The 26,560-nt window shown below is 39.7% G+C and overlaps 2 protein-coding genes across 2 annotated transcripts; both read left to right on the forward strand.

The window, feature by feature from the left end:
* Positions 1 to 1,530: 1,530 nt before the first annotated feature.
* tead1b (TEA domain family member 1b) lies at positions 1,531 to 21,686 on the forward strand. Its single transcript, XM_072465403.1, has 13 exons — positions 1,531 to 1,760; positions 12,500 to 12,564; positions 14,450 to 14,512; positions 14,626 to 14,688; positions 16,305 to 16,316; positions 16,915 to 17,046; positions 17,316 to 17,362; positions 17,459 to 17,517; positions 17,613 to 17,737; positions 17,953 to 18,126; positions 19,300 to 19,440; positions 19,676 to 19,828; positions 20,999 to 21,686. The coding sequence occupies exons 1-13, from the start codon at positions 1,613 to 1,615 to the stop codon at positions 21,110 to 21,112; spliced, it is 1,296 nt and encodes a 431-aa protein (XP_072321504.1). The 5' UTR covers positions 1,531 to 1,612; the 3' UTR covers positions 21,113 to 21,686.
* Positions 21,687 to 24,862: 3,176 nt separating this feature from the next.
* On the forward strand, positions 24,863 to 26,177 carry rassf10b (Ras association domain family member 10b). The gene has a single exon (XM_072465124.1). It carries the CDS (start codon positions 24,912 to 24,914, stop codon positions 26,175 to 26,177), a length of 1,266 nt encoding a protein of 421 aa, XP_072321225.1. The 5' UTR covers positions 24,863 to 24,911.
* The last annotated feature ends 383 nt before the right edge of the window (positions 26,178 to 26,560 follow it).

Raw genomic sequence — 26,560 nt, forward strand, 5'->3', positions numbered from 1 at the left:
TCACGAACGATCGGGACACGCACTGGAATCGCTTTAAATTAACTTGTTTTGACTTTATTCGGCTGGATTGAGTGTTTTCGTCGTGTCGTTGCGATGTGTCTTGGCTCTCGCCCCCCGGCCCCGCCCCCCGGCTCCGGCCCCGCCCCCCGGCCGGTGCCGTACCGCGTTTCCACAAAGGAGGAACTCATGAAACTGCGGAGAACAGTCGTCTTACCCGGAGATCGTCACGTTATCCCGTCGCAATACTGACCTAACCTAATACTGATGTGCAATTCTGTCATATGTGCAATTGCTGTTGGAATTCATGTGCAATTCATGTGCAATTACTGTGAAATTCATGTGCAATCTATGTGCTGTCGTGACACATATTCATGTGCAGTTACTGTCGTGATCACATGCAATGGTATTTATTTATTTGTCTATGGGAGTTTTTATTTATCTATAGGAGATCTTCTAGTGAAAGTGTTTTTCAGACTTCCTATAAGTGATCTGTTCTTCTGTATCTACCTCTGGATCTACCTGCGTTGCACCAATGAAATTTCCCCATGTGGGACAATAAAGGAATATCTTATCTTATATACTGTTACATTGCCACAAATGTGTTGTTGAATTATTCAAAACCTACTTTTTATTTGATATTGTAAACCTTTTTTGTTGTGATTATCATAATAATCCATCTATAGTCATCTGTCTGAAAGATACATGTTGAGTGGGACTTTTTGCCTCCCTCATTGGTTTGTGAATCCATTCTGCAGCGTCAGCAGTCGCCTCACAAAACACAGATTCAGTCAAAGCTCTGCTCTCTCTGCTCTGGGAGACTTTTCCCAAACAGCTTGCTCCCCTCCCCCCTTTTCCCCTCGCGGTCCAGCCTGCTGGAAGAAACATATGCTAGTATTCTCACTTCCTGACAGCTTGTGCGTCTTGAATGGGATTGTGCACCGAGAAGAAGCAGTTGTCTGGTGTAAGAGGAGAGATTGAGCAAAGACAGGATCCTCACACACAGTGGAGTGAAGTTTATGAAAGGAAACCATAAGAAGAATATTATGAATGTTCGTGTTGGGATTAATGTTGAAAGATAAGTCAAAAAGAAAGTTGCTCGGGTTTAAGTTGTGTTTCATTTTGAATAAATAGTAATTTACCATACATTGAGTTTTTTGAGCTACTGTAAAATATGTCACACATTTTTTTCTCCATGGTTCAGAGATGTCTTTCAAAATACCTAAAGTATAAGTATTTTATACACTATACGTCACTACAAGGACAAGTATTGGTCATATGTTACTACTCATTGTAAACCATTGTTAAGGCTGCACTATGCTGCAAAATCATAGTTATCACGATACCAGCTGATACAAAATTGCAAGAAAATATATGTATCACATTCACCAAACCACTATGTCTTTCTGACACAGATATACTAAAGTTATGACTTGTGCTATATTATGTACTGGAGGACTATATGTCCACTGTTACTGTTGACTGAGGATTTTTTTTTTAACTTTTCCAGGTCTCCCCCTAGTTTGCTCCAGGCTTCAGCTTGGAGAGCCCCACCGCCACCATTGATCCGAGCAGTTGGAGCGGCAGCGAAAGTCCTGGCGAAGACCTGGAGAGGATGAGTGACTCCACGGACAAGCCCGCAGACAACGATGCTGAGGGTGTATGGAGCCCGGACATAGAGCAGAGCTTCCAGGAGGCGCTGGCCATCTACCCGCCTTGTGGACGCAGGAAGATCATACTTTCAGATGAGGGCAAGATGTATGGTAAGTACAGCAGCAATCAACAATGTGACTCAACCAAGTGGTATTATAATGATTCAGTCTCTAATGAATGGGAAATGTTTGTGATGGCAGTTCCTTGGTTCTCTCAACTGCACTTTTTTCCGTTATACGTTTAAGAGCAACTGCATGAACTATTAGTCAAGAGCAGATGGTCATGTGGGTGCCACCAGCTGTGAACCCCCCACCCCCACCCCTGCTTTTGGCTGATGTCATGCAAACAGGGAATATTTTCTGTCTTTGCTCTTGGACTGTCTCACAGTCTGTCAGTGTCAAGTGAAAGCCGAAGGCCCCTAAGAGCATTAGCTTACATCTGTCCTGAGACCCTACTGCCCAAAATATATATATTTATTTTAAGAGCTATTGCAGCAAAGATGAGCAAATCAAAAATAGATGGTTGATATTCATGTCATCTTCCTATTTTTATTTATGTTCATTCAAAAGACCTGTCTACAGCCCCCTATATTTATGTAAAGGTTCAGGTCAACATGTTTAAGGTGTACGCTATGACATAGGTGTGACTGTGTATATCATGCACTCTCACCCCTGGTATAGTGGGGCAAACAGAATAAGTACAAAATCTCTCATGGCATCTGGTTTGGAGGTTGCCCACAAAGAGACAGGTATTTTGTGGCGGAGCGGCCCTGGGGATGGCATTGTGTTCCATACACAGCTCATCATAAGAGGAGCCGCCCTGAGTGGCCTTAAGCCCTTTGTTATCCCGGCCTAGAGTGCAGTTAATTAGCAACCGTCTCTATAGCAACTGTGTGTGCTACAAAACAATTTCTAATTTCTGCTTCTTAGCTTATTGTGGTGTTTACCTGAAGTGCTTCACATGCATCATGCTTATTCCTTGCTGCTTATTGTGAAGATACAGTGTATATATTGTTGACATCTCCAGCTACCGCAGTCAGGGATGTAGTATTTTAAAAGTAAAATCAAACTCGATGCTTAGCCTCAAGCCAAAGGCCCAAGACTGCAATGGCATAATGCACCTGCTGTGCTCGGCTGTATTCATTTATCCCTGAAATAGAGTTGATAAATGAAACGACACGCCTCACACAAATTGTATGTTTATTCATTGCCTCATGTATTTGCACTAACCTTGCAAGTTATAGGGCATTTGGGATTTTTTGCCATGCAGTTTATTCTATCTTTGAACAAACAAAATGTGTTGTACTGATTTCTTTTATGGGGCCGTTTGTAATTTTCATTAAGGTGATTTTGTTTTTTGCACGTCTTGAGTGTTTATCACATCTATTTCATCACTATTCAATATACTTAAACATGTTTTCTCAATTTTGACACGAAATGCAGAGCTTTAGAGACATCAGTGAATATATATTTTGTTGACAAGCTGTTTAGTGATGCCTATATTCTTTCTGTGCCATGTCATTAGTGCTCTAGCACAGACCCCTCCTGTTTGGACTAAGTGGTACTTGGTTTGCACAGATGCCACAGATAAGTTAGGTGTAATGAGCAGACCTGGCTTGGCCCGTAGGCCCAGTTCTGTGCTCCTCTGGGGCTTGTCTCTTTGGGCTGAACGTGCTTCAAGTCAGAGCGCCTGGACCACATCCTCCCTGCTGCGCGGATAATGAGGAATTCTGGGATCAGCTCAGGCTCCTCAGTCACCTGCATTCACTCAGAAGAGTGTGAGGAACTTCATGGCAGGAGAGGCATCACACTCCTCCAGAATAATCCCTCATTTGTTCCCCTGCTATTGTCAGACTAGCACTAGAGCTTTATCACACACATGGTGATAAAAAAGTCCAATTATTTTATGCATTCTGAAAAGCAGCGTCTTACAAAAGTGTAAATAGCATTGATGCAGGTGATGGAAAGATTCATGTAATTGGGAACTAGAATCCTCTCCTTGAACCACGACCTTAACGTGGTAGAAGGATTTGAGCGCCCGAATGATCCCAGGAGCAATGTTGTCGGGGGCTTCAAGCCCCTGGTAGGGTCTCCAAAGGCAAATTGGTCCTAGGTGACTGGTCAGACCAAGAGCGATTCAGAAGCCCCTCATGATGAGTGCTACAACGAGGACAGTTACGTCGCCCGGATTGGGGTTACCGGGGTCCCATCCTGGAGCCAGGCGTGGGGTGGATGCTCCATGGCGAGCGTCTGGTGGCTTTCCCCACAGGGCCGTGGGGAAAGGCCAGTCGAGGGCAGGGGCCTCGACGACCAGATCTCCGGACACAAAAACTGAGTCTGGGGACATGGAACGTCACCTCACTGCGGGGAAAGAGCCTGACCTTTTGCGGGAGGTTAAGCAGTACCGACTAGATATAGTCAGCCTCACTTCCACGCACAGTTCGGGCTCTGGAACTCATCTTGACCTTGACACTCCACTTCTCTGGTGTTTCCTGCGGGGAGAGGTGGTGGGCTGGTGTGGGCTTGCTTTTAGCCCCACAGCTCAGCCGCCACGTGTTGGAGTTCACCGGACAGTGTTCGTTTGACTGTGGAAGGAATACTTTGAGGACCTCCTTAATCCCACTGTCACGTCTTCCGAATAGGAAGCAAAGACTGAGGACTCGGAGGCTGACTTGTCAATCACCCAACCTGAAGTCACTGATGTTGTTGGTTGTTGGCAATTTCCTCTGTGGCAGGGCTCTGGGGGTCGATGAGATACCTTAAGTCTCTGAATGTTGTAGGACTGTCTTGGCTGACACATCTCTGCAACATCGGGTGACGGTCGTGGACAGTACCTCTGGACTGGCAGACCGTGAGATAGGACAGGCGGATCGGTGCAGCGGCTGCAGTCGCTGCATCGGACTGTTGTGGTGAAGAAGAGCAAAGCTCTCGAAAGACAAAGCTCTCGATTTACCGGTTAATCTACGTTCCTACTCTCACCAATGGTCATTAGCTTTGGGTAATGACCGAAAGGACAAGAAAACTCAGAAAAAACACAAGCGGTTGAAATTAGTTTCCTCCGCCGGGTGGCTGGGCGCTCCCTTAATGATAGGGTAAGGAGCTCAGTAACATGGGAGGAGCTCGGAGTAGAGCCGCTGCCCCTCCACGTCGAGCGGAGCCAGCTGAGGTGATTTGGGCATCTGTTCTGTATGCTTCCTAGGCGCCTCCCTGGGGAGGTGTTTCGGGCATGGTCCACTGGGATGAGGGAAATCTGAGGTCCCTGGTTAGACTGCTGCGTGACGCAGCCGGATAAGCGGGAGAAGATGTATGGATGGGAACTAGAATTAATTTGTATTTTTTATATTAAAAATAATTTATCTTTCTAAGACATTCTTTAATATTGTATTTTGTTTACCTGATTTTTTTCCTCCATCAGTTACAACACGATTAATTTTAAAGGACTATAAAATATGGGTTGTAGAATAATCACATGCCAATGTCAGTCACAAGTCTTAATAAATAAAGGCAATCGATGAGTTAATAGAAGACTAGAAGCTAAAGTCTTAGTTTTTATTTCGTTTTTTAATCTTCAAAAGCACCATTTTAAGTCTGACACGGTAAAACAAATACTTTTTTTTTTAGATATATATTGAACCACAGCTGACCACTTCAGTCCTTCTACACAATTGTCCTGTGTTTCTCTGGGTTAACCTAACCACACAATAGAGTTGCAGACTTATGTTGTGCCGGTGAAGATGTTGTGACACTGAGATTCTTCTGAGATTGAGCATTATTGTTGTATTCTAATAAGCGTTTAGAAACCACATTTAATGAAATTATTAATATCCTCATAATTGTGTAACTTGATGGAGGAACTGTTGCACTCAAACTTATTCACATATCAGATTTGTTGCAGTGATTCATTGGCCTTGCACATTAAGATGAATTTTCCTGTTCACAAACTCAAAAACAAAAAATCCACCTTATTCTTCCGATGAGCTTGAGTTTGTCCCGGATGTTCAGACTCAAATGCAGAATGGATCAATAGCATGGCAGTAGTGCAGTGGGGGAGGGCTTTACAGATGATAGCAGCGAGTGCCCTACGACATGGTGACACTGGCTCACGTATGTGTAGCTACACCAATTGATTGAAAAAAACGTACCTTTGCGTTTGTGAATGGGAAAAACAAACTGCAGGCACAAAGATATTCTACTCAAAGTACCTCCTTTTCCCAAATGATTTCAGTGGGAGACATCTCAGATTGATAAATTCGACTCTCCTATAAAAAGGTTGTAAATCACCCTTAACATGCTCTCAAGTTCTCTTAAGTACTTCTTTTTGAATTAGCACCTGGCTTGATAGTAAGGATGCAACAGTACTCATGATAGAATACACATCTCAGCTCAATACGCATCAATCACTCCATGTTTGTTATTTTGGTATTGAAATGGTTATGCTGTCTTTTCGCAGATACCGGAAAATTACAGTTGATTCCCACAGAGGAAATTTTTATCTTTTAGGCGCTTTTTATTCTATGTTGATTCATATACACTTTAATTGCTTTAATGCAGGGGTCTCCAACCACCGGGCCAAGGCCCAAAACCGGGCCGCGGGCCATCTGCTACTGGTCCCCAGTGGCTAATGTATTATTATTTTTGTTTAATAGTCTGTTGCTAAAGCCCAATATTATATGTGTTTTAACCATGAAAATATAGAGCCAATTAATCTAATAAACAGCAAACATAAGTAGTAAGGTATTTCATAAGTTATAGAAGGGTTTGTACACATTTTACACTGTTGTTACAGACTTTATCCCCTTCAACCGGTCCCTGACAAAGAATCTTGTGATTTTATTGGTCCTTGTGAGGAAAACGGTTGGGGATCGCTGCTTTAATGGTTTAGGCTTCAGCGGTCATTAAATAAAGACACACACAGACATTTTCCCAGTAATTTTCTCTTTAATCTTAATTAGTTAAGAGAAAAGACTTTAGATCAAATAAATGATGAAAATAATATAGAGTATTTTAAAATATCAAGAAATGCACAAAATGGAATGGTCTGGTGGTCTCTAACAGTGAGTAGTAGGATTATATAAACATGTTCTCCTTATGAGGTACAATTTTCTTTTATTGAAAAATTATAAATTGTGACACCATATGTACTAAAATACTCATGACACATCACATATACTCCCTTCAAACGTAATGTTTAATGTGTATGTTTTTATTCTCGTCAGTTGAAAAACTAGGGCCTACAAGGAGAAAATGTTGTTGTTTTTTCAAGACTCAAAATGCACTGAAATGCAAATCAAGTTGTGAAAAGACAGTGCCATACATATAACCCTCAATGATCCAGCCACAAGGTGTTAAACCTTTGGGCCAGTTCTAAGCCTGGGCAAGCGGGAGAGGGGTCATACATCCAATTTAAAGCTTATGCCAGATTAAAAATGCTGCTCAGTGGAAAACTGATGACTGCTGTCATGAGGGTTCTGTTGAGTGTTTTGTCCTGGCCTGTGTCTGTGTCTGTGAGGCAGGACTGTGGGTGTGTCTCTCTCTGAGGTCTGTGTCAGGCTCTGTAAGCCAGGCTGCTGGTTTCAGGTTTCATGTTCCCAATAGGCTGCTTTTGTTTGGCTAAAACACACACTGCTCCGGCCTCTTAAAGAGCCAGAGCCCACTCCAAGGAAATCTTCATGATGATTACGTCACATCACTATGATGAAACATTTCTGATGGGACGATCTTTTTCTGATGGGACAATTTTATGTAATCAACATTTGAATGCTGCCATTATTGTCCCATCCTGAACATTGGGGCCACACTGCAACAAGGAATTGATCTTTTCTTTGTGGTATTGAGGTGTCAGGGAAGTATTTTGACACAAAATGTAAAACAGCAATATACATTAAAAGGCAACAAGAAATAGCTTACACTTTTTAATACCAGATAGACAGAACTTAAATTAGAAGTCAATTTCTTCTTAACAAATAAGCTCTTGTTCTGTTAGCCATCAGAATTTTTTTGAATAATTTACCTCAGCAAATGAGCTCAGCGCCTTCAATGTGACACTTTGCACAAACCATGTGACTGTGCCTGATTTGTCAGTATCTATAACACTCGTGGAAATCATTTCAAACATTTTCTTTGCATTTTGCCAAAAAAGAAAAAAAGAATATCTCTGACTTTTATCAGATGCTAAAATGACTAAAACAACGACTGGAGAAGTTGTGATGCAAGAACAGAGCTGGATCTAACCTTCATGTTTGCAAATGCAAATAAACAAGACACTTTTTTACAGGTTTGCTATAGCTGGATGAAGTGTGGGTAAAATTATGGCTTTTAGTAGTCTTACCTAAGTCTTTTAACTAAACCTCAGGTCCACAACTAATAAAAATGGCCAAGTCTATTAGACTTGTGCACCCATTGTTCAGCCTATTTTGTAAAATAGTCATATTTCCATTCAAATATTGCACAACTGTGCAGATGTCTATGGAGCCTTTTGAGCAGAATAAAGAAAGGACAAATACTGTTCAGTTGCACTATGCAACTTTATAGTGGGGGTCCTCTATCTGTGTTGTGCTGTGGTGTGTTATACACATTTAACCAGCTGAAGCGGAAGAGCAAATCAGAGCCCTATTGATTTCAGATAGACATAAATGATAAAACAATCAGGACACGGAACCTGGGGCCCTTTGTTGTGACCTATTTAACTTTACTTGTTTGAGTGAAGGTCCAGCTCTGTGCAGCAACGATACAGTTTACTCACAATTTGAATTGTATCGATTCCTGTACATCAGTCATCAGTCAATTTCTCTGATAATTATTGGTGTTTTAAGGTAAAAGAAAATAGTACTTCCTTTCACTGCACTTTGATACTGAGTATTGGTGGTGTTGATGTCAAAATCCATGATGGGAGATTATATATTGATTCTTATATTAATTTTAGCTGTCCCTGTATTAAATTGTACAGTCCTATAATGTTTTGATATCATGTGAAAGCACTTTTAGTCTAAATAATGGGTCATCTCTACAGTCAGTGTAGTCCGGTGTGTGAGGACCAGTTTTATTTATGGATTTTATCTGCTTCTCAACATGATTTATATGACATATGCTTGACCAGCCTGCGTGTCTACAAACAACTTTGTGATGTCGCTTGGTCAAGAAAGTAAAAGGCAACTTATCATAACCACAAAGTTTGACTTTTCATCTCTTCTTATTGTCCACTTTCAGTATATTTTCCTTTTGTGCTCATATTCCGAATTGATCCCAAAAGATTGAAAATATTGATTTGCCTCCATGTCTGACTTGGTGGCAGAAGGGGGGCCTGCACCTTCCTGACTGTGTTCACACTTTCCCCGGACGCACAGCGGCTACTCGTGAGACTCATAATTACAGCTGTCTGTTCAGATTAGTACAGATGCCTGTCCAACTGTGTCTTCATTCCCTGACCATTTATTTCCTCCTCTGCTGTCTCCTGAGACGCACACCTCAGCACCATGACCCCCGTTATAATGTATGTGATGATAAACACAGTGGCTCCTAATTGATAGAGTGATTCAGTCAAGGGCCGGTGGTGCAAATTGGTCCCCTGTGAGCAGAATGCGCAGAGCTGGGGCGAGTGGATTGGTGCTTCGGCCGCAACAGAGCCACATAGTGAGGAAGGAGGAAATGGACTGAGTTGGCCCCGCTGGGTGATAAAGAGCCTAGTCTTTTGGTCTTTTGATTCCATCTCGATGCTTGTCCAGTTCAGCAGAGGGCTGTTGTAATGCGCTCTCGCTGTCTCCAGGAAGGCTCCGGTTAGTGACCTTCTGCTTTGTGATGTCTTGTAAGATTTTGAGAGAACACCTCACCTTTAATCCCTACTGTTAAACTAACACATTAGCTCAACTGCTCTTGACCCGGGACATGCAATAAAGCCTTTTATCCGACTCAATAAGGTCAATACAAGCTAAGTATTGATTTCTTTTGGTGTCCACTAAAAAATTGATTTTTAAAGAGCTGTTAATTACAGTCTTGCACTGTCTTTTAAGAACCTAATAGTGTCACAGTTACATTGTGTGTTATCTCAAACTTGACCTGATTTTTTTTTTTTTTACATCTGAACACATTAGAAAAATAGACAACATTTTACAGAACAACATTTTATATGTATTTGAATAAGTGCTAGCTAACAACAAAAGTTGAAGAATAAGATAATAACCATTAATAACAAAAACATTAATAATAATTTATTTTTCTTGGACAGCCTCAGTTGTTCAGTGTGACTCTTTTGTTTAGAGCTGCAGAGTGCATATACAGTACCTACTTTCCAGTGGGAATAGTGCAAAGTCCAAAGATTACAAGGAGACGACGACGACGTCGTCGTCGTCGACGACGACGACGACGACGACGACGACGACTGTGTCCCATATCGTACAGGAAACACCTGCAAGATCCAGTGACAGCAATGTATTTTTAGCTTTAATGGTGTCTGTATGACAAACTACATTATCATGTCCCTAATTCATGGCAGTTCTGTGTTCAGGTCATGTTGTCATCTCACTATTGGTCTTTATAGCATGGGCCAACTTCATGTTAACCTTGTATTGATTGTTCTAACAGTGTCCGTTTTTCTTTATAACCACATGTTACACGTTTCTGTCGTTTTAGCAAGTGTTTATTGTTTGATAAACATATGAAAAGCTTACAGCTCCTGGGATGGATGCCTTCATGTTGTTGGTTTAAACTATTGTCATGCTAATGCCACCCTGAGACCTTTGTCCATTTGTCACAGATGAAAAGAGCTGCCTGTGTGCTGCCAAATACTACACAAAATGTATTCCTGACAAAATATGTAAGACATTTTTAGTCAAATAAAAATGTTTAGAAAAGTGAAATGAGATCTGCAGTTTATAGAACGAATAAAAAATAATTATAACAAATGTATCTGCCCTTGACTGTAGTGGTCTCGGAATGTTTACAGAATGAATGTAGATCCAAATGAGAAACTGGCGGAGGGACGGGGAAGAGTTGAGTCACATCCTTTTTCTTAAGATTCGTGACTGGACCCTGATCTAGAAAATCTGAAATATTTTGAGATTTAGTTGATGTGACTAAATGTTATTTTCCCTTTTATCCCTCAAGACGAAATAACAAACAAACAAACAAACAAACAAACAAACAAACATCTGCCATTTCACTAAAGCAGGAATGCTCTGGATTCCTCAATACCAACTAGAAGCGCCAGTTCAGTTTGAAATGTAAATGTTTTACGGTAATAGTACCCATGGACTGCTCAGTTCAACTCCAACATAGTTTAACAGCATATTCATTCAATTTATTTCTGTAGAGCCCTAAATCACAGCAGCTGTTGCCTCGCTGAACTTCACAAATGTATTGATTATACCATTCATCAAGTTCATATTATGTGCAAAATGTCAGATGTGATGCATCTTTTTGATAACTGGAGAATAGAATAGATAAATTAAACCGATTATGATGTTTTTAAGTTGTACCACACAAGTGCCTTCCATCAAAATAAGCTAGTCTGAGATGAAGGAAAGTATGGCAAAGAATGTATATTCTTTGTGAACATGGATGCAATGTAATAATGATAAGTAATAATTCATTAAACTTGAATAACACTTCTAGGACACTCTTGCTTGTTTTGTCATCAGTCAATATATATAAAAAACCTTTTCCAGCAGTTGTTTTTTGCTAAAACAAGTAAGAAAAGAAAGTGGGACGGCCAGGACCCATGAGCTTTGTCAGTCTGGTGAAAAGAATGAATAATTCAATAGTAAGCAAGCTTTCAACTTCCCATTTGTGCACTTTGATCTAGGAATCAGGAGTTTGCATGAATGCCTGTATTGTATGTTATGGTTCCACTGTGTGTAATTCATTGCTCATTGAAACTAGAGAAATGCTGGACGTAGTTTACACTGTTGGCACAGTGACACACACTGGTCATGCAGACTGTAACAGGACATGCTCACTGGAGTTTACAGCTGCTCCTTAATGCTCACAGAAGATGTACATGCACTTGTTCCCTTTTATACTATAATTTTATAAGAAGTCCTGATCATATAACCTCCTCTTTAATCTCATGCTTCTATAGGATAGTGTTGTTGTTGAAGACCTTTGTCTTAATTACCTCAGATATATTATTAACATGTAAGACTGATACAGCCCCATTGTGGCATAATAATTGTGAGACCTCAATGAAAATGAACTGAATGTCAAAAAAATTGTAATTATGTTGTTGCATTTCAGAGAAGACCAGAGCATGCCCAGGGCTTTGGTTTGTGTACAGCTGGACCCATAATGAGAGTGGCTCCTTAACTATAATTTGTGTAATAGTTTTGCTTGGCGCCGTGTTATTACCATATGAAAAGGCTAAGCAAGGGTCATGTGCATCGCTACATCAATTAGAGTCGGACTGTGGACAGAAGAATGTTTGGAGCCATTGTTAATTGGAAATCTTTACAAAGCTATGCTTTAATTATAATTTACTCCACGCTGCACTGTTTTAAACCTGATATATTCTGTGCCATTATTTTCTGTAACACTATGAAAAGCTAGCCCTGTTTCCTGATTGAATGGAATTAATTGAAAAGGCTTTGCAGTTTTGTCGTGCTAATGTCACATGGTGTGTTCATAGCACACTGGTTTACTCAGACATTCAGCTTTAGTTCAAACAAATCACAACATTATTGGAACAGCAGCACATATTTAGTATTACTATACATGTACCACATTACACAAATAACTTTAAATGACTATAAATTATTGAATAATGCATGACATAACTGCAAGCAACACAAATTGTTTTGAAGCATTAAAACAGTTAATGTGGTAATATGTATGATTTTCTCTCTCTGTTCTTCTGTGTGCAGGCCGAAATGAGCTGATCGCCAGATACATAAAGCTGCGAACAGGCAAGACGAGGACTCGGAAACAGGTGAGGAAAGAGGTCAAACAACAGAACAGCTCACTGAATAGTCTGCTGGCCCATCCTGCTGATTATTAGAAAAATACAGATTCCATGATGTGGTCTAAAAGTATGAAGTATGGATATCAAATAGTTTGAAGTAAATAATATTTCAAACTCTTTCTCAACTGAGAGGCAAGCTTTTTTTTTTTTCAGTCACAAGTAAAATTGTTAAAGTTTTTTTTTTCCAATTATATTTTTTTACTTGCAAGCTAAACCATAGAGAAACACATGTGAACTTAAAAAACAGATTGTGAATGATATGTGTTTTATTTATTTTTTTTCCGCTTGCCTCTCAGGGCTCCCATAAGTAACAAACCAACTATTAGTGGAATTACAAATAAGCTCCTACTAGAAAATGTTACTAATTAAAATGTGTTTTAATGCAGATGTCTACAATGTGTATGTGTCCTCCACATTCACAGGTTTTGGTGATTAAAACTTATCCTTAAAGGTGTTATGGACGATTTTTTTCAGCAAATGTTTTATCATATTTCCTCGTGGCGTGGATAAATCATTTGTCCTGCCACGTATCAATCATAAAACGCACCTATCGCTCACCTGCAGCCGCGTGCGGTTCGTGCCACGTTTCCGCGTGCCTAAGCGCATGGATCTATCATAATATAGTTCCCTCAGTGTACGGGGCAAAATGAAGACGGAGAAAGACAGTTCCAGCTGACTCAGAAGTGGACAGAAATCTACGGGAGACGAGCGATGCGATGCGATCCGTTGCGCTAATAAACAAAACGCACGTGTGTGTTGTATCGGTCCGCACGGGGGAGTGCGCACGCGCACTTCCACCTGCGTTCTCAAATCGCCGAAAAATCGTCCATACCGCCTTTAAACTAAAGTTATTTTAACTATTCCATTCTAATTGATGGTATTTTATTATGCTCAATATTATTGGTATTATATTTATCGCCACCAGAATGATTTACTCAGAGAAACTAATTGCATTATGGGCCTCATATATCACAAACGCTTAAGTTTTGTACATTGTTGAGGCAGGTGTGAATATATACCAATGGAGCATTTGATTATGGTAAAATTATTAAAGTGCAATTTACAAACATAACAAAAATAATCTGTAATTTTCAAAGCAGTGCTCATAAAAATACCCACTTTGGCCTTGACTCTCAGCCCTTTTCCTCTGAACTGAAACGTTTCACAGCAGCTGTCTATCAAACGGGTCTTTTTCACGCGTCTGTCCTACAATCCTCACCAGCGGAGAGTGCGGGTTCTAACCAGCGCGCATAGAGATCCTGGATAAGGCACAGCGCACATCACCTGTCAATGATATGTTTTTAATCAAGAGCTCCACGGTTAATCCTCTGTCAGTAAAAGCATGTGGTTTGGAGCAGCAGAGTTCAGACTTTGGAGGAAGAAATTGGGCAATTTTGAATTCAATTAAAAGTCGGTTTTGTTTATTCAATTCAATTCAATTATTATTTTCGATCCATTTCCTTTTGATGAACCAGTGCCAACATTGTCCCCATGATAACAATTTTTGCATTCAAAAATCATTATCTTTAGCTCGAATGGGCTCCATGTCACGGTGGTTTTAGTCTTTTATTTTAAAGTATATTTTTCTCTGTCTTGGCCTCACATTGTGGTGACATATTTGGGCTTAAGTCCCACAAGAACACCAGAGCAGCAGATTCTCATTCAGCACACAGCGGACCACATCTGCCATTTGATAATATGGCCTAAACAAGCCTTGATTGTCCCTAATCAGTAAACTTACAAGGTACAACACCTCATAACATTCACTCTACACTGTTAGTCTGCTCTGTAGCTTGGAGCTGCATTTGTAATCCACCTTTTGATTTCCCCCTTTTGTCTTTTTGAAATGGAGGTGTCTAGTCACATACAGGTCTTAGCAAGAAAGAAAGTTCGAGAAATCCAAGCTGCCATTAAGGTATGTCTTGCTTTGCCCAGTTGCAGGGGGCTTTTCATTGCCATGGTTACAGGCTCTTCCTTTGTCTCCTCCCCCTCTCTCCCCTTTCGCCCCTCCCTCCCCGACCCCCGCAGGTGTCTAGTCACATTCAGGTTCTTGCCAGAAGGAAATCTCGTGAGTTTCATTCCAAGCTAAAGGTATGCGCTTCCTGCTTCTGGGCTCGTGCTTGAAAACTTCTGTGTCCTGTAGTGAATAACTGTAACTAACACAGTTTCATTTCTCATCACTTGTTCGTCTGGCCCGAGATATTTCCACCCAAAAAAAAAAGCATTGCAACGTATATAAGCGCAGCTAATTTAAAGTGGCTCGTTTTATAATGACAAGTCACATTTTGCAGTGTCATAAAATTTAAAGAAAGGACACCGTACACATAATATAACATCATAATAATTCTCTAGTTTGTTGTTGTTTGATTAAGCCCCATTAATGTATGTTTCACAATTTAAATTGATCAATGAAATGATCTCATTATTTTATATAATTACTGTATACATTGCATGGTGTATTTGACCTTTCTTTGATTGTCATTTGGGAAGCATGCTTGCCTTGGCTGTGACTCGGAGCTGGAAGTCTGCCTTCATGTTTTTCAAAGATGTTAAATAGAAAAGGGGGGATGGCAAAAGGGTTTGTGTAAAAAAAGAAAAAAGAAAAAAGATTACCCCTTAACCTCTTTTGACACAGTAACCCAACTTTTCCCTGCTGTCAAAGCCTCTATGGCAGACACGTTCAGTGCTCTGTCTGTGTCTAAAATGCTTTATTCTTGTTCATCCTGGCTTTTTACAATGCCACGACTGTCATTGCCTTTCCTCCCTCCCGATTCAGATGTTGTCATTTCGGGGCGTTCTTGTCAGCTATTTCAGTAAAATTCAGGAAAAAAATCCCTAAAGAAAAGCTTTTGAAAGTGGCACATTAAGACTTGGGGTTGGCTTTGTAAAAGAAGGAGTAATCTTGAATAATATTGACCTGTAATTTGAAGTATATTATATAGTGCATTAAAAAGACTTGCACATAGGGCTTCTTTTTCCTCTTTTTGGGGGGAAGGCAGAAGGCAACTTTGAATTTTGACTTTCACACTTTGTTCTGCTCACACAGTATTCAGCACGCATTAATGACCCCTTATTAACGTGCATGTGCGGGTTAGAGTGTGTGTTGTTGGACAGGCAGAGCGGCCGTGAGCCACATGAATGCCTGGTTCTTTCAGTCTGAGAAAAAACAGGCGGCTTTTGTATGACTCCCTGTCTTGTCTCATTTAAAGCAAATTAGACTTCAGTGGCATAGAGAAATACAAAAGTGCCCTGCGTTTTAGAGGGTCATCAATGGAAGACCCACTGCTTCCTGTAATCTCTGCTGGATTACATTAGACAGTATGTCTACTTTCTACTTATATATTTACTGTATAAGAAAAATAGGTGGATGAATAGGTGGAGAAAAATGTTTAATTATTTTTATCAAGTATTCAAAGCAGGAAACGTAACAGCAGCATGCTGTCATTATAATGGTTTTGTAATTAAATGTAACGTATTACTGCAAGCCAACATAATAAAAGTAAATTATGTAAAATATTCTGTATGTTTTGGTTCTATATGATTTTAATATAAAATAAATAATACAAATAATTCAATTCATGAATTGGTTTACCTAAATCTTCTTTTTAGACAAAGCTTTGGATAATGTAATAGAATATATACATTGATTATCAAATTGTACTTTTTTATTTTACTTGTTTTACATTCATCTTGTTTTTCTTATTCAGGTTACAAGTATGGTAAGTGTATACTTTTGTCACTTTGAATGAATTGACCTCTTCCTTTGTTTTGTCTTGTATTTGGTTTGGTCCTTGTTAGTGGCTCAGTAGATTCTGCACTTTTTTTCAGTTAATTTGCATCTAATTTTTGCCTTTCTTTGTGTGGTCGTTTTGCTTGACTTTGCTCCGCCAGCTTCTGGTACCAGCATGCTCTGCCTTTAGCTCGTGAGTCTGCTTGGGTTTGCTTGGGGCTGCGTGGGCGTCGTCAACTCTGCAGCATTTTCTACTTGTTGTGACTATAATGTACCTGTCAATTTTGTGCACCACAACAAGGTTGCAAGTTTTGTCAGTACATTGGCCTTCATTTTAACTTGAGAAATTCTTTGCTTTGACAATTTGATTCAGTGTGTCATACATTGGTCAATAACTTTTTAATGGCATACCATCCTTTGTATATTGGAATTCAGTTTTCATTCTTTGTCGTTTACTAAAACCATGCCACGCTTAAACACTGGTGCTTTAACCTGTTGCTGTTAAATGTGCTGAGAAAGGTCAGTGGGGTTGGTGGCTGCTGCCTCTGTCTCGACAAAGGCTAAGTCTTTTGTGACTGCTGTTAAAGGATCAAGCCGTGAAGGACAAAGCGCTCCAGAGCATGGCCTCCATGTCATCTGCTCAGATCGTCTCTGCTACGGCAATTCACAACAAGCTGGGGCTGCCAGGCATCCCGCGCCCAGCCTTCCCCGGAGCAGGGGTAAGTGTTTCCAGTGCACCCCAATATTCATCTGTCATCCAGCGGCACACTGCAGCCACAGGCCGACCACCAAACCAGGCCAAATCACATTACACACTGATGCCTTTCCCCTATCAGATAAGCTTGTGATCAAAGAGTGCTAGTGAAGATAACTACTGACACTAAACATGAGCTAGGACCCTTTTGATCTAGTTTCTCACACATGTACACAAGTGGACATTGTTAATCTCTGTTTCTTTTGATCTGACAATAATAGTGTCACTCTTCAGTTATGGCAGGGCATGATATCAGCGGGGCAGCCGGGATCCTCACAAGAGTAAGTTAGACTAAAACATGTTTCTGCATTAAATATGTATATATTAATTTATTTTTTAAACATCATATACAACTATAGACCTTTTTTCTTTTACAGCATTAAACCATTTTCACAACAAGCATATCCAATCCAGCCAACCGTTACAACCATTTCAAGTAAGACTTTTTTATTATTATTTACACTTAAATTAAATTGAATTAGTATTTGTACATCGCATGACATAAAGTATTGATTGTTGTGATTGGTTTAGGCTATGAACCTTTGACAGGCCAGGCCCCAGCAGTACCTGCCTGGCAGGGGCGCTCCATCGGGACGTCCAAACTGCGACTGGTTGAGTTCTCTGCTTTTCTAGAACAACAGAGAGACCCAGATTCTGTAAGAAACACCATCACAATACATTAGATAGATTGTTTTATTGACAATACACAAGCTTTTTGTTTTGTTCCAGTCAAAAGAAAAAAAACACAATAAAGCTGAAAGAAAATAATGTGTAACATTGTTTTAATATTCTTTTAGAATTTACTTTTCAGCAGTAGCATATTGTTCAAGAATATAAATCAACAAAAACTAAAAATTAATCCTTTTTTCAGTACAACAAACATCTATTTGTACATATTGGTCAGACAAACCACTCCTACAGCGACGCTCTCCTGGAGTCCGTGGACATCCGGCAAATCTATGACAAATTTCCTGAGAAAAAAGGAGGACTGAAAGAACTATATGGAAAAGGGCCTCAGAATTCCTTTTTCCTTATTAAATTCTGGGTAAGCCGTTTCCAGCCATAAATTACCCTATTCATGCACAAATGAAGTATTGTGTAACCCATGATAAAGCCAAAACAGAAAAGCTGATTTCTCAACGTATAAGCTTCTAAATTCGTGTAGTACAAATAACAATCATTTTTAGCTGCAGATGCTGAATTACAAATTATATCCGGGTTCATGGAAAGTGGATTCCTTGTGAAAACTCCTTGTTTATTGAATACACTAGCTATATTTAGACTGGCATAGCAGGAGAGCTTTTGATCAGAGCACTCACTAATTTATGTAACATGATGGAACGATGACGTGACCCGGTTTTGGACATTCAATGGAGACGAAACGCTGCTTGTATTCCTTTGTCTGGTCCAAAATGCTAACTAGCGGCGAGCAACAAAGTAAAGGGCGCGTGTTCTTGGGCCAAGTCCTCTCAAATTCTTTTTGAAGTGATCGGCAGATCTAAAATTCAAATGAAAGGCCAAATCTCCACAATAATGAATGTATAACTGTGGAGGTTAATGAAGGAGAAGGATGGGGTCTTTTTGTGGTCATAATGAACCGGATATGCAGGGCAGACAGAGGCCACACTCTCCAATAGAGCAGCTCAACCTTGTAAATCAGTCTTTTAACCCGTTCATTTAACCCAGCAACAGCCTGTTTCCATTGCTGATTTCATGTGATGATTTCTTACAATTGAATATATTAAACGCGACAGATAGTCATTGATTATCAAACATTTTCAAGCCTTGACAAAATAACCCATGTAAGTAAATGATGTAGTTAAAATTATTATTTAATCACTTTCTTTTGTTCCCTGTCTGGACTGTGTGTAAAGGTTAAGCCCCTGTTAAGACACATGATGGATTTGTGATTAACTTATAATATAAGTTAATCACTTGAAAAGTGGAGTGAAGGAAAATGCACAAATCATGTTGAAGACTAAAAAATGGCAATTAATGAAAATTATTCAAATATACATTTTGTATTTGCCCTGGTAATAAATAAAAACATGTTTGATCATAGTAAATATTGAAGTTTGTCAAATATAATTTGGCAAATAATGGGTTACACAGGACTGCTCTGTAAAAGAGACTTTCTTACTTTAAGTCAATAAAACATTGCCAACCCTTTGCTTAACATATTAATGTTATCTAGTGTCATTATTTCTCTGATTGACAGGCGGATTTAAACTGCAACATCCAGGAGGAAACTGGATCATTTTATGGCGTTACGAGTCAATACGAGAGTTCTGAGAATATGACCATAACATGTTCCACCAAGGTCTGCTCCTTCGGCAAACAGGTGGTGGAGAAAGTCGAGGTATGGCCTTTAATAAACAAGCTTTAATAAATGTGTGCACTGATATGATCAATTAGAATACAGTTATTGTGTGATGTGGACCATTGATTTCCATGAGTTTACAGTTTTAGAAAATATTATTGGCAGCATATGATACCATATGAAATGTAACTAGTTATTAGCCCTGAATATTAGTTATATTATGGTAACATATATTTTCAATTTGTAGTATTTCTTTTTATGTATTTCTTTTTAGACTGAATATGCCCGGTTTGAAAATGGCCGCTTCGTGTATCGCATCAGTCGATCTCCCATGTGTGAATACATGATCAACTTCATCCATAAGCTCAAGCATCTCCCAGAGAAATACATGATGAACAGTGTGCTGGAGAACTTCACAATCTTATTGGTAACTACTCAACCCTGAGGTCAAACCTGTTTTTTAATGTGTGGTTTCCTAGTATTCCTACAGGTCCTGGAAAACCTGGAAAATAATTGGAAAACAGACATGGAAAATGCATTATTTATTATTATTATTATTATTATTATTATTATTATTATTATTATTATTATTATTGATTATTTCTTAAAAGGCAGGAAAATGTCTCTACACTTTGCTTTTCTGGATTATTGAATATCAAATGACTAGAGACTGCTACTGCCATCATCGCAGTCAAAACAGCAGTTGGATTTGGGGTAAAAAAAACAAAAAAAAAACCATCATAATGCAGGAAAAGGCACCTGGTTTGTACAACATTTCTTATTCTATAAAGCATGATGTTTGGGTTCAAACATCTAATCTGTGCTAAAGTAATGTGTTATCAATATACCAGTAGGCTCATCTATAATTTTGCCTTCTTGTGTAATTCATTTGCAATAAATGTGAACTTCAGGTATAGCCTACATCTTTATTATAAATACTGTATAATAAAGGTGGTAATGTTTTTGTCGATGCCGTGATAACAAAACTAGACAAGTCCTGGAAAAGTTGTGTAAAATAATTTCCAGCAAAGTGTAGAAACCCTGAATGTGTGTGGTGAGATGAACTCCCACATTCCTGTAATTCCTAACGGGATGAGGCGCAGTGTGAGGAGACTCATTATCAGCAGGAGATGGGGATGAAAGGGGCCGGGACCTCTGCTGGAGACGTCACATGGGGTCCTAAAGTGTCATTTAATATAGACACTCACAGGAAAAAAGCAACTTCATGTCTCACATTTCTTTTACATTAAAATTGACATATTTATTTAAAATAGTTGATTATGTTAGTTAACAATAAAAATGTTCTGTACAAATCCAGACTATCCAACTTTTAACTAGCTGGAGTTAAAGTGCCTCAATTGTTGTCAATGAATAGAGCAGTTGAATGAATAATACAATTAGGCAGTAACAGGCATTAGATATTTTCAGACGTGATGATTTTTATTCTGAACTGTATTAGAAATGTAAGCCTTTTAAAAATCTTTGTCATGAAGAACAAAGACATCTTAGACCTATCATATCAGCAAATAGCTATAATTGAGTGAAAAACCTATAGTTTTTTAAAGACGATATGCTGAAGGCAGCCATTGTTTTGCAGGTGGTGACGAACAGGGACACGCAGGAGACGTTGCTGTGCATGGCGTGTGTGTTTGAAGTCTCCAACAGTGAACACGGAGCACAGCATCACCTTTACAGACTGGTGAAGGAGTGAGTGAGCATTCTTTTATAGACTTTACCCCAGTGCCAGTGCCTCGACTAAAGTCCTGCATACTTGGCTTCTTTTTCCACGGTTTGGGTGACGTCCGCTGTCGTAATTGATTTTTGTATTTGACTGCAGCTGTGAATTTCGGTACAGTTGTTTTATGTTTTAAAAAAAAGTTTGTTGGCTATGATTATTAATATATGTTCAAAAATAGTAAATGGAAATCTATGTGCTGTCCTCTGTTTCATGTATAGAAGAAAAAACAACACTTTTTAAATGGTTTTATCTGGTCTTTGTTGCTCTGTGTTTAGTTAGAAACTATTGTCTATAAACTCTAAAATACACAGCTGTCAGTAGATTTCCCAAAGAAACAGTGCTATTGTAATGATATTTAAATAACAAACGCACTAAAATCAGGCAGTCTTTCAGATGTGTATTTCATAACATGTTGAAGCACTCCACGCCCTGAACACTAACTGTACTGCACTGTGAAATTCATTAGATTTTATTTGACATAGATTTTAGACACTTTAATTACAATATAATAACTGCTAAATTAGAAGGATTTACTTCAAGATATCAAACACATTATTTTGAAAAAAAAAAATAATAATTATGATCTACCGGTACATCTAATGTGTATATATACATTTTCTTTTTCTTTTGTTTTTTTATATTAAACAGAAAGGTAGAAATAAAAGTATAAATTCCCCATAAAATTCTAATTTGGTATGTACCAAATACTTATTTTTAGTTTTTCAGGTGGATGCTCTGACTAAATATTAGTTTGCACAAAAACACTGAAAAATCCCTTGCCTTTGTCATGCTTGTGTTTTCTAATGGGTTTAAACACTTCAGGCCTAATTCACTGTGTCCCTGGATCATCTTAAACTTTGTAAACCTGACTACATTATCAATCACACTGTGCTCATGTTTATGAGTGGCCTTTGCAGCTAGCTGTGTGAACACCAAAACATGCTTCTTCTTCTCATGATTAAGTGCATTGAGATAGAAACACAAATTTGCCAAAGGTAAAAAGTACAGTGCCTTAAATGTAGTCTACCCTTTAGTTCACGAGTGATGGTGTTGATAACTAAGTCCTTGAGTATCTGTAGTCCACACTCCAGTATCAGTTTGACATGTACAGGCCTATATCATATGAATAGTATTTTATAGACCTACTACTGTACCACCAGTTACTGAGGACATCTCAGCCTTTTACAAGTAGGCTACAGAACCAGCCTGAGACACTCCAGTGTGTCCTGTGTGTAACAGGAAGTGCCTTTGGTTTGAGGACTATCAACGTAAACAGATCCGACAAATGAACCAAAAACACAAGTGGCATCAAACACCACAATGCCTTTTCATACATTGTATTAGACTGTAGACCAGGCATGTCCAAACTATGGCCAAGGGGCCAATTGTGGCCCTCAGACCTCCTAGTGACTTGACCCATATTATCCTGAGAAGTTGCCTTCTTTTTAGAGCAAATTTCATATCCTCTACAATTAAATTCTCCATAACAAACTGTTTGATGTGAGACTGAATTAAGATGCGGTGTGGCACTTTCAATTAACCTCAGATAAATTCAACTTTTTGAATGATTCACGGTATTGTCAGGGTCTATGTTCACTTCATCATTGTTTCAGTACAAATTAATCCAGTCTTGCTGTTATTTTTCCCCAAGCTCATGCCATTTTATTATGCTGTCATAATAGTGGCGAACAATAATTAGAATACTGAGAAAAATGTCAAAAACATTTTCCCAAGGACAATATTCAGACTATATAATGGTATTCCTGACGTGCCTGTAAATGTCTTGGTTTACACAAATTCACACAAAGTACGCTCTTGTTGCTGCCTTTTTCAAATATTTTATATTATAAACAATGTAATTGATATTCTGATTTTGCAAATATCCATAACAACAATGGCGATATTATCAATTGTTAGACACAAAACTTGGACTGTGAAAAAGGGAGCATAGGCATATTTTGGCATTTTGTCATGGGCTACATGACATAAAGTCTTAAGTCTTTGAATAATGTTCAGTATTTTTCTGTGTACATTTGTTTATTTATTGACATACTATCAACTCTTCTTTTACTTTTTATGTCATTGTAGCAAGTCCTGTGTGTCATTTGGTACTATCAGGTGTTTATTCTTGTTCACTACAGATTTGAGGTTTGTGAACACTTGCAGGTTCAAGTGTTCAAAGACTTATGTAAGATTCGAATTCAGCGATAGCAGCGATAGCAGCTTTCTCCAAGTTACTCATGACTTTGCACTCAAAGAAAGAGGTATTTTTGCTCAATTTCGGATTTAGCCTTTATTCCCTTTACACTCAGTCTGCACTGCACTAATCCCAGCACTATGAATGCTAAATCAACCTAGACACTAATGTTTGGCCAAATAAAGCCATTAAACACTGAAACAGATCCAATTTTGTGTGTGTGTGTGTGTGTGTGTGTGTGTGTGTGCGTGTGTGCGTGTGTGCGTGTGTGCGTGTGTGCGTGTGTGCGTGTGTGCGTGTGTGCGTGCGTGCGTGCGTGTGTGTTTAAACTTGTGTGAGTGTGTGTGTGTGTGTGCGTCCATGTGCGAGTGCACGTGTGTGGGTTTTGTACAAACTATGTGTATTTTCATCAGAAAAGAGCCCATTAAGGCAGGAGAGGGGGAAATCTGGTGAAGTAAAATAAAAATATTCTGTGTTTTACAGTGAACACTGCAGGAGTTTTTTGTCTATTATTCACTTTTAATTTCTTTGTGGGAACAGTTTGTTGATGTGTTTGTGTACAGTTGTATTTGTTTTGTGTTGTCATTACTGTTTTAATTGCAAGCCCAATAAGATTGCAATGCTTATACTTCTTATATCATCATTTCAAATACTACAAATCTTAAGACAAAATTTTAAGTTTGACGAATGTAAATTATGTTTACTATCATGGTTATAGTATGGAGGATTCAAAATATTTTACAAGGAAGTTGCCCAACATATATTTTATTTTTTTTATGCAGACTTTTTGTATAAAGGTGCTCTGTATATGCTTTTGTTGGCACAGGTGCTGTGGTATGTTTTTGTATCATACTGTAAAACATTGAAGAGAAACAAAGAAAAGAAAATGCAACGTCAATGTTCTGTATTTTATCTTGCCTCTGCTTCGTAACAAGATACCTTAATGATAATGTTAAATATTTTGTAGCTTTATAGATCATTTGTATGTATGCAAAATTGAGATTAAATAAATTCCATAAATTGGAAAAAATATTGTGTGTGTGCTGCTTCTAACATACACAGCGATTCACCACAATAAAACGCGTTTCTCTTCTGGGTACGGGTGTTTTTACAGCTGTGGCCACAAGAGGGAGACATGATGAACACTGGTTGTTTAATCCTTATTTTACCAAAACATGTTAGTTTAGTTGACAGCAACCGTTTGAATATGCAACTCAAGTAGGCTTATAAAAATAACATATTTGACTTTTCTCCCCATAAAATACAAATTCATATCAAAAATATATATCTTGAGGTACCTATTGCCTATTCCAATAAAGTTTATAAACCATTTTATAGCACATTTTAATGTTGTTGACTCAACTTGACATCAAGACTTTTCTCAGTTATGGTCGAACTTTATAGTGTATAATGTTTGCACATGGCTTGTTCTCACTGGTGACATGGAATCACGTGACCACAGAGCTCTGTGTACTGCATGTGTAAAGTTTGCATCCCAAGTATATGGCTCAGTGCACGTGACCAGCGCTGCGGAGATGTCAGACCTCTGACAGGACAACAGGAGATGAACCAGACATGGCGGTGGAAAACCGAATTTCCGTGTGTATCTGCCGCGAAGAAAAGCTTGTGCTGGGCTTGTCCAAGCGGACCAGCTGTGCAGATGTGATCCAGGTTCTTCTGAAGGATCAGAACCTGGAGATGGGACTGTCCCACGCGCCTCAGTCCTACTGCATGGTTGAGAAATGGAGGGGCTTTGAGAGGGTCCTTCCAAACAGAACCAAGATCTGGCGGCTATGGCTCGCATGGGGACAGGAGCAGAAGGATGTCAAGTTTGTTCTTGTAAAGTGCGACGCGTCGGTCTCCAGTCACGCACCCCGGAGCGCAGAGGCGCGCGTGGTGCGCAGCGAGCAGAGTCCGTGTGTTTCCAGTGGCTCCACACGCTGCCCAGTGGGGGTCTGTCCTGAGAAACAGCGGCGCATAGTGAGGAAGGCCTTCAGAAAACTGGAGAAAATCAACAAGAGGCACGCACGCAAGGACGCATCATGCGCAGAAAGAATGGAGACTTTGGTGCACGTGGTGCTGTCCCAGGACCACACCGTCCGACAGCAGCTGCAAAGACTTGCGGAACTGGACGCAGACATTGAGATGCGTGAGGCCAAAGTGCACCTGGAGCGGGTTCGGCGGCACGGGGTCAACTACGTCCAGGACACGTACCTTGTGAGCGGTGAAGCCGCGTGCGTCCCAGAGACGTTCTGCTCAAAGAAGATTAAACAATTTGAGGACTATGTGACAACACGCGAGGCTCTCGTGCGGCTGCACGAGGAGATCAGTGAACATGAAGCTCAGATGGACAGATTGACAGCGCAGATCCAGGAGGAGCTGCACCTGCGCCTGATGCAGCGGAGGCAGCAGCACTTGACCCCCAGAACCAGCCTCTGCGACCCGAGTTCACTGACAAACATCTTACACGAGAGTCAACTGCTGCTGGAGGAGGAGCGCATCAGAACTCAACTAGAAGCCAGCTGGTACATCGGCCTGCGCCTGGAGACGGACTTGGAAGCTGTTCAGGGCGATTTAGATCTATCCGAGGACATAAATGCCTCCAAAATGAAGGAGATTGGAGATTTACTACAGAAAGTGGACACGCTGGACCTTACAGATCTGCAAAACATTGAGGGAGAAGGTAAAACCTGCGTGGACCATTTGGACTGTCAGACTGAGTGGATGGAGCAGGTCAGAGGACTCTCCAAAGCGCACGACGTGAACGATGACGACTCGGACACGGGCCTGAGCTCCCTGCACAGCCAGGACTCAGAGCCCGCTCAGTGGGCAGTGATGTAAAACAGGTTTTTAAGACTTAAGATAAGATAAGATATGCCTTTATTGTCCACACATGGGGAGATGTTGGTGTTACAACGCAGTAGATACAGGGGGAAAGGACAGATAACTTATAGGAAGTTTAAAAAACACTAAGCTAGAGCACATAACAAAAGGCTGGTGCATCTCTCTCTCCTGAGTCTTGTAACCTCTTAGCATTTAGACTGTACAGTTTTGTTTTGTTTTGTTTTGAAGTTTAGAATAAAGTGGTCTTATTTATGATAATGGCAACATTACAATACTGGTTCCAGACTTAACCACATACCTCTAATCAAATGTATATGATTACTGAATGGAGGGGGAAAACATGAACTAAAGGCAAAGGAGAAACCGACCTTATCTGGACC

The sequence above is a fragment of the Eucyclogobius newberryi genome, unplaced genomic scaffold (genome assembly GCF_026437365.1).
Source record: "Eucyclogobius newberryi isolate DKJ021-1_F unplaced genomic scaffold, fEucNew1.0.hap1 SCAF_5, whole genome shotgun sequence".
NCBI classification, from domain to species: Eukaryota; Metazoa; Chordata; class Actinopteri; order Gobiiformes; family Gobiidae; genus Eucyclogobius; species Eucyclogobius newberryi.

Coding starts and splice junctions, on each gene's coding strand:
- tead1b (XM_072465403.1), top strand. CDS start 1,613: ATGAGTGACTCCACGGACAAGCCCGCAGACAACGATGCTGAGGGTGTA. Junction 1,761..12,499: donor AGATGAGGGCAAGATGTATG/GTAAGTACAGCA, acceptor TTCTGTGTGCAG/GCCGAAATGAGCTGATCGCC. Junction 12,565..14,449: donor AGACGAGGACTCGGAAACAG/GTGAGGAAAGAG, acceptor TTTGAAATGGAG/GTGTCTAGTCACATACAGGT.
- rassf10b (XM_072465124.1), top strand. CDS start 24,912: ATGGCGGTGGAAAACCGAATTTCCGTGTGTATCTGCCGCGAAGAAAAG.